This window comes from Pongo abelii, chromosome 12, assembly GCF_028885655.2.
Source record: "Pongo abelii isolate AG06213 chromosome 12, NHGRI_mPonAbe1-v2.0_pri, whole genome shotgun sequence".
Taxonomy (NCBI): domain Eukaryota; kingdom Metazoa; phylum Chordata; class Mammalia; order Primates; family Hominidae; genus Pongo; species Pongo abelii.
Genome location: NC_071997.2, coordinates 90,231,626 through 90,246,109, shown reverse-complemented (window position 1 = coordinate 90,246,109; position 14,484 = coordinate 90,231,626). Strand labels below are relative to the sequence as shown.

The window sequence follows — 14,484 nt, the reverse complement described above, 5'->3', positions numbered from 1 at the left end:
GGAACCAGGACACTGTGCAGATTTTCATCCAAGTGGCACAGTGGTGGCCATAGGAACGCACTCAGGCAGGTAGGGTCTTTAAGTGAGCTGAGTAATCTGAAGTGGTGGGATGTTTAAATGCTATTCAGGAATGTTCTCAATCTGATCTGGAGAATTAATCTCTTAAGTGGCACACTAATATGCTTGTTGTTCTTATCCGTTTTGTATATTCATACAATTCAATTATTTATTGAGCACCTGCCTGTTGGTACATGCTATTGTGTGTATTCAGAATACATCAGAAAACAAAACAAAAATTCCTGCCCTGTGAAGCCCACATTTTAGTGGGTATGGGACAGAATAAAAAATAAGCCCTGATGCAGCCAGGCACAGTAATCCCAGCACTTTGGGAGGCCAAGGTGGGCAGATCACCTGAGGTCAGGAGTTCGAAACCAGCCTGGCCAATGTGGCGAAACCCCATCGCTACTAAAAATACAAAAATTAGGCGTAGTGGCGCACATCTGTAATCCCAGCTATTCGGGAGGCTGAGGCAGGAGAATCAGTTGAACCTGGGAGACAGAGGTTGCAGTGAGCCGAGATTGTGCCACTGCACTCCAGCATGGGCAACAGAGCAAGACTCCATCTCAAAAAAAAAATAATAATAAAATAAGGCGAGTTGCAGTAGCCCACGCCAGTAATTCCAGTGCTTTGGGAGGCTGAGGCAGGAAGATCGCTTGAGGCCAGGAGTTTGAGACCAGCCTGGGTGAGACCCCATCTCTACAAAAAATAAAAAATAAAAATAAACATTATCACGAATTATATTAGAAAATGTTAAGAACCATGTGAGGATAGGGAAAATGATGGGATATTAAGAGGGAGTGCAGTTGCAAAATGATAGAGTAGTCATTATAGGCTTCATTGAAAAGGAGTTGCAGATTTGACTTTTCCTTTGTGAAATTAGAACAGTCAGAAAATTTCTCTCTTCATCTTTTATGCAGGGGAAGGATTTGAAGCTGATGTAACACCATTGAGCATTTATAAGTTGTTTGTGCTATACCTTTTGCCATCCTGTCTTTTTTTAAATGCTACGCAGATATATAATAAAGATATATTTTCTAAAATAATTTAAGACCTGTCTTGCAGACCTTGTGTAGTACCTTTCTAAGGTTAACGTTTATGATTTATATATCTTTAATTGACTCAACTTTATTGCCTCTGCTAGTAAGTAGTCCTCCTCACATTTTTTAAGGAGACAAAGAAAAACATGAAGTCAGTTTTCCCAAAATTAAACTCATTAAAAAATGTGGAATGCTGATTTTTAATGGGGTGAGACTATTGTGAACACGCTTATATAAATATTTTTGTTTCTATATAAGACTTAAATACTTTAAACCAACTAATTCATTTAATTCTAACTAAATTTAGTCATTTAGAGGGGTTTTTTTATAGCAATTTTTTCTTCTGGCTGTTAGATACAAATTAACACCTGAAATGTGAAAACATTCCAATTTCTTCTTACATATAGTGCTGCAGAATCTTTCAGAATAATGGAGAAATAGGTCTTTAAAGATAATTGAATTATGAATGTGAAACTAGAGATGCTATTGAGTGAAATCATTGAATTTTAGAATTAGGCTGCTTGAGAGAGCAATTGGTGATACCTTGCAAATACAGAAGGCTAGCTCAGATCTTCCCCAAAACACATGTTAGTAATAGATCGTTATGAGGTTTAAAAGCACTTAGACTTGGACATTTGTCCATTTGGACCGAGTTTGGCCCATTCTCTTTGAGAAAGACACATGACAGGTCACTGTAGGATTTGGAGGAAATTATTTTCTTCAACCAAAAAAAATTGTTGTTAAGCACATAGGAAACCATCTGAGGTGTAGTGCTGATCTAGTTTTCAGAAAACCACAAAGGAATTCACTTCAGATCTTTATTTTTGGCAGCTAAACAGATATCACAAATGCTAAAGTCCTTGAAATAATAAAAGTAAGAGATATCATTTATTCAGTGTCTGATGACCTTGTGCTAAATGCTTTTTTTTTTTTTTTTTTTTTGAGATAGAGTCTCACTCTGTCACCCAAGCTGGAGTGCAGTGGCACGATCTCGGCTCACTGCAAGTTCTGCTTCCCAGGTTCACGCCATTCTCCTGCCTCAGCCTCCAAAGTAGCTGGGACTACAGGCGCCCCACCACCACACCCAGCTAATTTTTTTTTTTTTTTTGGTGTTTTTAGTAGCGACAGAGTTTCACCATGTTAGCCAGGATGGTCTCAATCTGACCTCGTGATCCGCCCGCCTCAGCCTCCCAAAGTGCTAGGATTACAGGTGTGAGCCTCTGCGCCTGGCTGCTAAATTCTTTTTATATGTTACTCTTAATCTTCACAAGAATGTAACAAAGTGTTTATTAATATCATGATTGCACAGACAGGAAACCAAGACCCATAGAGTTCTGTTACCTGTGATTGAGCTCAGGTTCTGCATGGTTCCAAAGCTTGTCCTTTCCTCTAATCCAACAATACTCTTTGAGGTATTTACAGCATTACTTAGAAATATTGTTAGGAAGGTTTATCTTTGACAACTAAATCACTGATTGACATTGTTAAAGCATACTATGTATACAAGGGAGTTAAACACTAAATGGGCGATTGTAAGGCTAGCGGGGTTTGAATCATGAAGATAAACTGCTTGGTTGAAGAAAACACTGTGTGTTTACAAATATACATACACAGCTCCAATTTGTAAGGAAAATTGTTCTGAAACACTCACTGAAATTACTTTCCGACATTTACATAGCTGTGAAGTCATCATTGACAAGCTTAAAATGGAAAGTCACTCAATTTTAGTGACAAACTAAAGTTAAGCCAATTGGTTTCTCTTGGAGTTGTAAGTAGAAAACACTTCATAAATGAGAGTGATGTGATAACTAAATTGAAAGTGCTGGCAGTCCATTTGGGGATTGATTAGAATCTAGGGGAGATGTAGTTGTCCGTGTTCATTCTGTATGTAACTCCTGTCTTTGGTTTCAGATCTGGTTAGGTTCTGTTGATCCTTGGGGAACTTTCTCATTTGTTTTTATTTTTGCCTTGGATCTATGAATACCTGAATGTATTGTCTAAAATGGAAAAATCTTAATGTAGCCATTCTATTATTATCACTGACTCTAAGCCTGAAAAAAGTCACACCTAGGGTTAGGAAATTTTTATTTTATTTTATTTATTTATTTTTATTTTTATTTATTTACTTATTTAGAGACAGTTTCCCTCTTTCACCCAGGCTGGAGTGCAATGGCATGATCTCAGTTCACTGTAACCTCTGCCTCCCAGGCTCAAGCGATTCTCTAGCCTCAGCCTCCTGAGTAGCTGGGATTACAGGTGCCAACCAACATACCCAGCTAATTTTTGTATTTCTAGTAGAGACAGGGTTTCGCCATGTTGGCCAGGCTGGTCTGGAACCCCTGGCCTCAAGTGATCACCTTGCCTGGGCCTCCCAAAGTACTGGGATTACAGGCGTGAGCCACCACGCCCAGCCAAGGACATTTTTCTAGTAGAATGCAACACATGTCCAAGTTGTGCATGATCCAAAAAAAGTGACTAGTAAAAAAAATGTAATGATGTCTTCATGTCCAGATCTAGATATCTTCTACTTCATGTAACCAAAGAGTAAGCACAGTGTGAATAAAGCATCAAATAAGTACAATTATCATTTTAAAATAATGTATTATTAATGTAATTTTAAGAGAAAAAAATTAAACGTGTAACCTTAAGTGGACATAGTACTTCCTTAACACATTAATGCTGCTGGGCACAGTGGCTCATGCCTGTAATCCCAGCACTTTGGGAGGAGGCCAAGGCAGGTGGATTGCTCGAGCCCAGGAGTTTGAAACCGGCCTGGGCAACATGGCAAAACCCTGTCTCTACAAGAAAAATTTTAAAATTAGCCAGGCATGGTGGTGTGTGCACCTGTAGTCCCTGCTACTCGGGAGGCTGAGGCAGGAGGATTGCTTGATCCCAGGAGGCAGAGGTTGCAGTGAACTGAGATCACGCCACTGCACACCAGCCTGGGCACTGTCTCAAAACAAAAAACAAAAGTTAATGCTCCACATAGAAAGGATTCTTTTTAACAACTTTCTTGAGATATAATTCACATACCCCCCCCAAAAAAAGAAATAAAAAATAATTCACATACTATAAAATTCACTGATTTAAGATATATAATTCAGTAAGTTTACAGGGTTGTGCAGCTATCCTCACAGTCTAATTTCAGAACAATTTTTAACCCAGGAAGAAATCCTGTACCCATTAATAGTCATTCCCCATGACCCCACCCACCTCCCCCTTACTCTAGGCAACTGTGACCCACTTTCTGTTTTTGTAGGTTTTCTATTCTGGGCATTTTCTATAAATGGAATGAATCATATAACGTGAAGTTTAGTGATTAGCTTCTTTCAGTTAATGTTTTCAAGGTTTATCCACGTTGAGTACTTCATATATAGCATGTATTATGGCCAAATAACATTCCGTTGTATGGATATACCACCTTCATCAACTGATGGACATAGGGGTTATTTCCACTTTTTGGCTACTATGAATAATGCTGCTACATACATTCATATACGAGCTTTAGAGTGGATATATGTTTTCAGCTCTCTGGGTTATAAGGGAGTAGAATTGTTGGGTTAAAACTCCATGTTTAACATTTTAAGGCCAGGCACAATGGCTCACACCTGTAATCCCCACACTTTGGGAGGCTGAAGCAGGAGGATCACTTGAGCCTAGGAGTTCGAGACCAGCCTGGGCAATATAGCAAGACCTTGCCTCTACAAAAAATAAAAAAAAAATTAGCCAGGCATGGTGGCGCGTGCCTGTGGTCCCAGCTACTCAGGAGCCTGAGGTGGGAGGATAATTTGAATCTGGGAGGTTGAGGCTATCATAGTGAGCTATGATGGCACCACTGCACTCCAGCCTGGATGACAGAGCGAGACCCTTTCTCAAAACCAAAACAACCACCACAAAAAAAAAAAAAATTTTTTTTTTTTTTTAGGAACTACCAAACTTTTTCACAGCAGCCATATTGTCTTATGATTCTACCAGCAATGTGTGAGGGTTTCAGTTTCTCCACATCCTTGCCAGTACATATTATCTGTGTTTTGATTATAGCCATCCTCGTGGGTGTGAAGTAGTTTTTCATTATGCTTTTGATTTGCATTTCTCTGATGGCTAATGATGAGCATTTCTTCAAGTACTTATTGGCCACTTGTATATCCTCTTTAGAGAAATGTATGTTGAAATCCTGTGCCCATCTTTGAATTGGGTTGTCTGTTCTTGTAAGAGTTTTTTTATGTATTCTGGATACAGTTCCTTATAGATCTTTTTCAAATATTTTTCTCATTCTGAGGGTGGTCTTTTCACTTTCTTGATGTTGTTAATACCACCAGAGTTTTAAGTTTTGATGTAGTTTAGTTTATCTGTTCTTTCTCTTGTTTCTTGGGCATAAATATTTACTTCTATGTTTTCTTCTAAGAGTTTTATATTTTAGCTCTTACCTTTAGGTCTCCAATTTGTCTTGAGTTAATCTTCATATATAGTATGGCCCAGTAGGTGTCTAACTTCATTCTTTTGTATGTGGATATTCAGTTACAGCACCATTTGTTGAAAAGACTTTTCTTTCTCCATTGAATAGTATTGGCACCGTTTTTGAAAATAAATTGACCAAAGATGTATGAGATTTTCTCTGGACTTTGAATTCTGTTCCATTTATATATATATATACATACACACACACACACACACATATATACACACACACACACATATATACACACACATATATACACACACATATATACACACACATATATACACATATATATACACACACATATATATGTATACACACACATATATATACACACACATATATATATACACATATATATATATACACACACATATATATATATCTGTGCTTATGCCAGTACCATAGTTGTAATCATTATGGGATTCTGTAAGGCCTAATGGATCTTTCTTCCTTTCTCCCCTTCCCCTTCCCATTCCCCTTTCCCTTCCCCTTCCCTTTTCCCTTTTGCAGAGTCTTGCTCTGTCTCCCAGGCTGGAGTGCAGTGACGCAGTCTCAGCTCACTGCAGCCTCTGCCTCCTGGATTCAAGTGATTCTCATGCCTCACCCTCCCAAGTAGCTGGGACTACAAGCGTGCACCACCATGCCTGGCTAATTTTTGTATTTCTAGTAGAGACAGGGTTTCACCATGTTGGTCAAGCTGGTCTTGAACTCTTGACCTCAAGTGATCTGCTTGTCTCAGCCTCCCACAGTGCTGGAATTACGGGCATGAGCCACCACACCCAGCCAGAGGTTTGGTTCTAATGTATATACTCTAGACTAGAATAAGAATACAATGAAATAGTAAAAACTTAAATATTTATTTGGCCATCATGGTGGCTTAGGCCGAAGGCCCAGGCAGGAAGATCTCTTGAAGCCAGGAGTGAAATTTAAAAAAAATTTTAATTTGTAGAAAATCCCCTTGGCTAGAGGATTTGTTGTTAGAGATGAGCCTCTGAGCCCAAAAGTCTTTTCTGAAGGTAAAACATAGTCCTTGCAATGAAAAGGGGTGAGAATCCAAAATTATATATGGAAGTTGTATATCTTTAATAACAAACACTGAATTACTACTAAAAATGATTTACCAAAAGTAGAAGAATTAGTGTCTAATAATGTATTAATAATTAAAGAAATAGAAAACTTAGGCACGGTTTTGGTGGGGGTTTTTTGGTTTCTTTTTTGATAGTCACTATCTCTAACCAGTAAATGACTTTAAGAGTTTTAGGTTTCTACACATTTTACCAAAACAGACACTCCAGGGTTTCATTACATTCTCAGGGAGTGTCCAAAGAGATAAAATTACATAGTTGTCCTAGGAAGATTAAACTGACTTTGAAACAGTCTTAAAACAGTATTAGTTGGGGCTTCTCCAAAATAAAAATTGGGCTGGTGCGGTGCTCACACCTGTAATCCCAGCACTTTGGGAGGCCAAGGTGGGAGGATTGCTTGAGCCTCGGAGTTCGAGACCAGCAACATGGCAAAAACCCTCCTCTACAAAAAATTAGCCAGGTATGGTAGCACATGCTTTTGGTCCCAGCTACTCGGGAGGCTAAGGTGGGAGGCTCACCTGAGAGCCTGGGAGGTTGAGGCTGCAGTAAACTGCACTCCAGCCTGGGCAACAGAGCGAGACCCTGTCTCAAAAAAAAAAAAGGTAATAATTTTTAAATGCATGAGAGTGTCATAAAGTTTCCATAAACGCATTAAAAACTCACCTGATACAGAGCAGTTCTGTATCTTGTCATTTTGGTGTGTCAGTTCAGTCTGAATTGGGATATTATTTTGTTCCCTTACTCTAAAAAGGCACTTGGCATCAGCTTTGGCATTTCTAGGCCCAGAAGAATTTCAGAGGGATACTCATAAAAATTGGTTAATGAGTTACATTCTCAGAAGAAACATAACCTATGGGTACTGTCCAGTTGCAATAAAGTATATGTCTTATGTGCTTTTTTTTATTTTATATTTTACTTTTAATGTTATTTTAAAATAAAACAGAGATGAGGTCTCGCTACATTGCCCAGTCTGGTTTTGAATTCCTGTGTTCAAGTGATCCTCCTGCGTCGGCCTCCCAGAGTGCTAGGATTGCAGACATGAGGCACCATGCCCGGCCTTCCTATGCACTTTTTGAAATGAAAATAATTGGTAAACATGAAGCATGTGGCTTCAAAGTGCCAGTTTTCCTGCTTATTAGCATTTAAACTCAAGTATTCACATATAAAAGATATTTATCTTACCTGAGTAGATGACAAAATTCGGTTAGCTTCCTGGAAGCTTCAGCTCATAGCTCACAAATTACTAAAATTTATGAATGTGTTTAGTTAGAGATTTCACTGATAGGTTATAAATCAAAAATAAAATTCTAAGCCCCCCCCCCACCATCTGGCTGGACCCCTCATCTCTGCCAGGACATTCCAAAATTAACCTGAAAAACTGGTTCAGGCCATAACAGGAAGGGAAGGTCATGCCTTGTTATAACCTCTTAGAATTCAGGAAAAGCCAACCAACATTTAATATTAATACAGACCTTAAGTCATAAGAAACATTTAGTCTATTCTCTCTGTAGCCTACCTGAAGACTTCATCTGCACGATAAAACTCTGGTCTCCACAACCCCATATCATAACCCAGACAATTCCTTTCTACTGATAATAACCAATTGCCAATCAGAATTTTTTTTTTTTTTTTAGATGGAGTCTTGCTCCGTCGCCCAGGCTGGAGTGCAGTGGCGCGATCTCGGCTCACTGCAACCTCCACCTCCCGGGTTCAAATGATTCTTCTGCCTCAGCCTCCCTAGTAGCTGGGACTACAGGCGCGTGCCACCATGCCCAGCTAATTTTTTATATTTTTACTAGAGATGGGGTTTCACCTTGTTAGCCAGGGTGGGCTCGATCTCCTGACCTCGTGATCCACCCACCTCGGCCTCTGAAAGTGCTGGGATTACAGGCGTGAGCCACTGCATCCGGCCTGCCAGTCAGAAAATTTTTAAATCTACCTATAACCTGATAGCCCCCACCTACCTTCAAGTTGTCCTGCCTTTCCCTACTGAACCAATGTATATCTTTTTTTTTTTTTTTTTGAGACGAAATCTCGCTCTGTCACCCAGGCTGGAGTGCAGTGGTGCCATTTCAGCTCACGGCAAGCTCCACCGCCTGGGTTCACGCCATTCTCCTGCCTCAGCCTTCCAAGTAGCTGGAACTACAGGCGCCCGCCACCATGCCTGGCTAATTTTTTGTATTCTTAGTAGAGACGGGGTTTCACCGGGTTAGCCAGGATGCCAGGATGGTCTCGATCTCCTGACCTCGTGATCCGCCTGCCTCAGCCTCCCAAAGTGCTGGGATTACAGGCGTGAGCCACTGCGCCTGGCTGAACCAATGTATATCTTAACATGTGTTTGATTGATGTCTCATGTCACCCTAAAATGTATAAAACTAGGCTGTGCCTCGACCACCTTGGCCACATGTTCTCTGAGGGCTGTCTCACCATGGGCCATGGTCACTCATATTTGGCTCAGAATAAATCTCTTCGAATATTTTACAGAGTTTGACTCTTTGTAGACAAGGTAAAAAATTGGGATCTTTGAGTCTTCAATTCTACCTTGAATACACTAAGCCACGTTAAACCATCCCACCAAGCTTTAAAAAAAAATCCTTCAAGCCCTTTTCTCTCTTCTAAATATTTCTTTTAACTTAAGAGGGAAATGGTCCTTTTCCCAGATATTAGTTATAATGCTTTAAAATGAAAAGAAACTTATTGGCCGGGTGCAGTGGCTCATGCCTGTAATCCCAGCATGTTGGGAGGACAAGGCGAGGGGATCACCTGAAGTCAGGAGTTCGAGACCAGCCTGGTCAACATGGCAAAACCCCATCTCTACTAAAAATACAAAAAATTATCTGGGTGTGGTGGCACACGCCTGTAGTCCCAGCTACTTGGGAGGCTGAGACATGAGAATCGCTTGAACCCGGAGGCGGAGGTTGCAGTGAGCCGAGATAGCGCCACTCCACTCCAGTCTGGGTGACAGAGTGAGACTCTGTCTCAAAAAAAAAAAAAAAAAAAAACCTACCATCATGATTCTTTTTATATTGGCTTATATTAGTGGTGGAATTTTTTCCATCTGAATAATTAAAAATGAAACTTGACTCAGATGGTAGAAGCAGATAAAAAATAAAGATTAAAAATAAAAACTTGCCGGGCATGGTGGCTCATGCCTATAATCCCAGCACTTTGGGAGCCTGAGGTGGGCAGATCACCAGAGGTCAGGAGTTCAAGACCAGCCTGGCCAATATGGTAAAACCCTGTCTCTACTAAAAATACAAAAATTAGCTGAGCGTGGTGGCGCCCACCTGTAATCCCAGCTACTCAAGAGACTGAGGCATGAGAATCGCTTGAACCCAGGAGGCGGAGGTTGCAGTGAGTCAAGATCGTGCCACTGCACTCCAGCCTGGGGGACGAAAGCAAGCCTCTGTCTCAAAAAAAAAAAAAAAAAAAACTTGCTGCTTTTTTTGCCCTGTTCAGTTCGTGAATGAATTTTTAGTAACTTGTAAGCTATGGGCTGAAACTTTTAGGCAGCTAACCTAATTCTGTCATCTACTCAGGTAAGAGAAATAGAATTTATATGTGAATACTTGAGTTTAAAGGCCAATAAGTAGTGATTTTGTTTTTCTAGTCTTGTCCTGTTCTTTCCATCCCATCCATTTTCTTCCTGCACACTGCACTACTATTAAATACCTCTTGTTAAATTTGGCTTTTGTCATGTTCAAGACTTACTTTTAATGTATTTGTTCACTTATTCATTCTGCAGATATTTAGTGCTTACTCTGATCTGGGCAGTGCTCAACTCTGAATTCTTCCAACCAGCTGTGCATGCTGCCATCCTCTCTCTTATGCAGCCTTAAGTTTGTCTGTCCATGGTTCCCATCTTTGCTTTATATCCCTGGTCTCACCACGTCCTTCTGAAGTACTGATCCTCCCCTTCAAATACTTTTAGAAAAAAGGTCTGATAATAGTGATTTATAATGTTGTTGGATTTAAGTCGTTGTTTTACCTCTCAAGAGGCATTTGCATTTTGACTTTTCCTATAAATATGAATGAAAAGATACCTCTTTCAAAAAATTTAGAGCTTCCCTGTGCAAGTGTTGGAGGTCTCAGGGAGGAGAGTGCTCCCTGCTGGTTCTTTTGAATCACACCAAATGAATGGCTTGCTACTGTTCCCTCCCATCTTCATATTGTCCATGGTTTTTCCCACCTCCTTAGCTATACAGCTGCTATTCCTCCTGCCTAAAATGTCTGAACATTCCCTCAGTGTTCAGCTCAGCCCACATCTTACATCTTCCCTAAGGATGTTTTTCTATTGCTATCATTCATTTTCCTCCTATGAGTTCCTCTGTTATATTGAGTCACCATCACTGAGGTTGGCATTTCTTCATTCTTTGTTTCAGTTGACTCATTTCCTTTCTCCCAACTTGGTGTCTTCTTCAAGAACACTGATCCTGTATTTCTGTTTTCTATTTAAACAGTGCCTAGCAAAGAGACAGGAATGGCAGTCAATGAATACCCAAATAGACATGAGAATATGTCTAGGCCCATGTCTATTTATGTATATTTTATCTAGCAGCATTTTGCTAAATGAATGTATCCTTCATTAGAAGAAGAAAACATATCACACTTAAGGACCATTATTTAAATATCTTAAAATTAAAAAAATAGACCTGTCTGGGCACAGTGGCCACATGCCCGTAATCTCATTACTTTGGGAGGCTGAGGTGGGAGGACCGCTTGAGGCCAGGAGTTTAAGGCCAGCCCAGATAACATAGTAAGACCCCATCTCTAAAAACAAAAAAGAAATTAAAAATTAGCCAGGCACAGTGGCATGCACCTGTAGTCCCAGCAACTCAGGAGGCTGAGGTGTGGGAGGATGGTGTGACCCCAGAAGTTCAAGGCTGTGGTGAGCTAGGATCACTCCATGCACACCAGCCTTATGACAAAGCAAGACTCTGTCTCAAAAAAAAAAGAAAAAAAAAAACAACTTTTTTTTTTTCTATAAATGCTAATATCTGAAGAAAATTTTGATTTTTACTTCTTAACAGGTGGTTTGTTCTGGATGCAGAAACCAGAGATCTAGTTTCTATCCACACAGATGGGAATGAACAGCTCTCTGTGATGCGCTACTCAATAGGTAGGCAAATTTACTCCCACCTCCCAAGCCTGGCATTCACAGCACTTCACTGCAATTGCATAGTTTTACTTTTGATAAGGCTGACTACTTTTTTCTCTCTTTAGAGTTGTTAAGTATTAAATCTGTTTCCCCCAACATCAAATTAAATTCTGCTGCCAGAAACTGCAAAAGATCTGCTAAAGTTTGAACAACATTCTGAATCATCAAATTTAAAATGGACAGCTGCATTTGCAATTGAAAGCAGAGCGAAGTGCAGTCAAATCCCCTTTTTCCGGAACTACACATACTTAGAATTTTGAATAGGTATTAGGCTAAATGTCACATCTGGTTAGCAACCTTTTCTTTATTTATAAGAGAATGTAAAAGAAATTACAGAGAAATTCAAAATACACAAATTTTATAGGCCCTTCAAGTCCTTTAGCATCTAGTGCATTGTTTCGGTTACATAGTAATGATTGGTTTTTTAATTAAATACTTAGCAATTCTCTATAAGAATCTGATATATTCCTTTAGCCAGTTTGAGAATAATTATTTGTACTTTATTCACAATATTAAGTTTCTATGATAATACTCCAGTTACCTTTTCTTGTTATTAATGTAGCTTTGATTCACACCACTCTTCCCTGGAGTTAGGTCTGACATTGTCTTTATTTGAAAATATATGCCAATAGTTGTTGCATTAGCACGGGATCCAGAGAACCTTTTTGATTGTTTCTCAGTTGTTTCAAAGGAAGCACAAAGAGTAGTATTCTTTAAATTGAACAAGGAAGGAAAAGTATGTACTTTAAGCTATAAGCCTTTTGAGTCCTCTTGAAGCACAAAAATTTTAACATTTTTCTGGGGTTTGTTTTGTTATGTTTTATTGTTTTTTAGTGTTTTGGTAGCAAATAACCACTGCAAATATAGCTGTCGAACTCCAGAGATGACGTGGACTTTATTGACCATTTGTTACATGCTTAGCACTGTGGTGGGTACAGGGAAGGACACCACAAAAGAAAGGAATATGGTCTCTTCCCAAGAGCACCTGTTCTATAATTGGACAGATCATATATGCTAGCTGAACTAAGCAGCTGTCCGCTCAGCCTGCCATGTAAACACTGTACCCTTCCACCCAAGAAGGCAGGATAACCTCTCTGGAGCCGGTTTTTAACTAACTAGAAGATGAAGCCTAGAGTCCAAGGCCTGTAAGCATCTCCAAGAAGGGATTGTGTATTAGACTGGATGACCATTTGTTTTTCAAATGTACTTAGTGGATAGGATTCATTTATTAATTGCCAAATAACAGTTAAATTGATGAGATTTAACAGCATTTGTAAAATCAGTAAAATAACAGTAAATAAATTTATCAGTATATTTCTCTAGTCAACACTGACCTATTTCATTCTAGATGGTACCTTCCTGGCTGTCGGATCTCATGACAACTTTATTTACCTCTATGTAGTCTCTGAAAATGGAAGAAAATATAGCAGATATGGAAGGTGCACTGTAAGTAGTGAAGTAGAACAAGTTGTAAAATTATTGGGAAATTTTACTTCTGTTAAAAACAAATTTTTACATCGATGTATGTGTTGTTTCCTGTTGTTAGCTGCTTTAATCTCTGTCTTCGAAAACTGGAACTGGTAATACATGATAGCAGAACATTAGAGTTCCCTGTGTGCTCTAAAAAGATGTCTCCTTTTGATGGGGGTGTAATATTTGTCACTCTGTGACTAGTTTTAAAACAGTTTCTTAAAGCTATTTCCATAGGAAACCTTTAGAATAACACTTTTTGAAAATTGAATGTCAGAAATAAAAGAACATCTCATGTTTAATCTTAACTCCTATGATTCTGCCCACCTCAACACCCTACAACATCCTATATCACCTCTCTGCCGCTGAAAATAAAATAATGTGTATGGATATTTGTCTGCATTTAAGAGAGTTAACAGAAAGGATGTTTCCTGTAATTTATTGCCCACTTCTGCCTTAATTGGGTTATAATTATAGGATGAAAATTGGATTAAATTTCTGTAAGCATGACAAGTACTGAATGTACAGCAGGTATTCCCCTAGCAAACGAAATGGCTTAGGCACCAGGAATATGTACAACATGTGTTCCTTTGTCCTCAAGAAGTACAGTCCAGCTCAGGCCAGGAAGAGAAAGGTAGGCAGTGTAGCATAGTGGTTAAGAGCACAGACTCTGAGCCAGACTACCTGAATTTGAATTCTTTAACAGTCTTTATCACAAAACAATTCATTTTAGGGAAACAGATAAAAGAATTAGTTTTTAGAAGCATATACGTCTTGTAATAAGCAAAATAAACTTCAATATGGATCTGAACTTTATTTTGCTTATTATATTTAAGCAAAAACTAGGCCATGTACTATTTGAGGAAGCAGACTTATTTGCCTTTTTGCATATTTTATACCATATCTTAAAGCCAGAGTCCATTTGTAAACTAGTCTACAAGCAACTTCAGAGTTTAGAATTTGTCCAAAATATTTTTGTTTGCCTTGATAATAATGAATCATCCATTAATTTATTTAAATCTATCTTTTAATTTATCAACTTAATGTTTGTCATATGGAATAGTACACAACATGATTAAATGAGATATTCCACCAAAAGAAGTTTTCAGATCACTGAAGTTTACCCTACCAGACCCCCAATTTTTTTTGTTTTGTTTTGTTTTCTGTTTTTTAAATCTTGTTTTCACTTTTTGAGACACGGTCTTAACTCTG

At 38.9% G+C, this 14,484-nt stretch overlaps 1 protein-coding gene across 5 annotated transcripts in view; it reads left to right on the top strand.

Moving 5' to 3' along the window:
- Nucleotides 1-14,484, top strand: part of EML4 (EMAP like 4) — a 162,718-nt gene that overhangs the window by 133,426 nt on the left and 14,808 nt on the right. For all 5 annotated transcript variants that reach the window (XM_002812091.6, XM_054547611.2, XM_054547613.2 and 2 more), the window contains 3 exons: nucleotides 2-69; nucleotides 11,675-11,763; nucleotides 13,151-13,248. In XM_002812091.6, coding sequence (XP_002812137.2) covers nucleotides 2-69; nucleotides 11,675-11,763; nucleotides 13,151-13,248 — 255 coding nt within the window. The remainder of the gene's footprint in view (nucleotide 1; nucleotides 70-11,674; nucleotides 11,764-13,150; nucleotides 13,249-14,484) is intronic.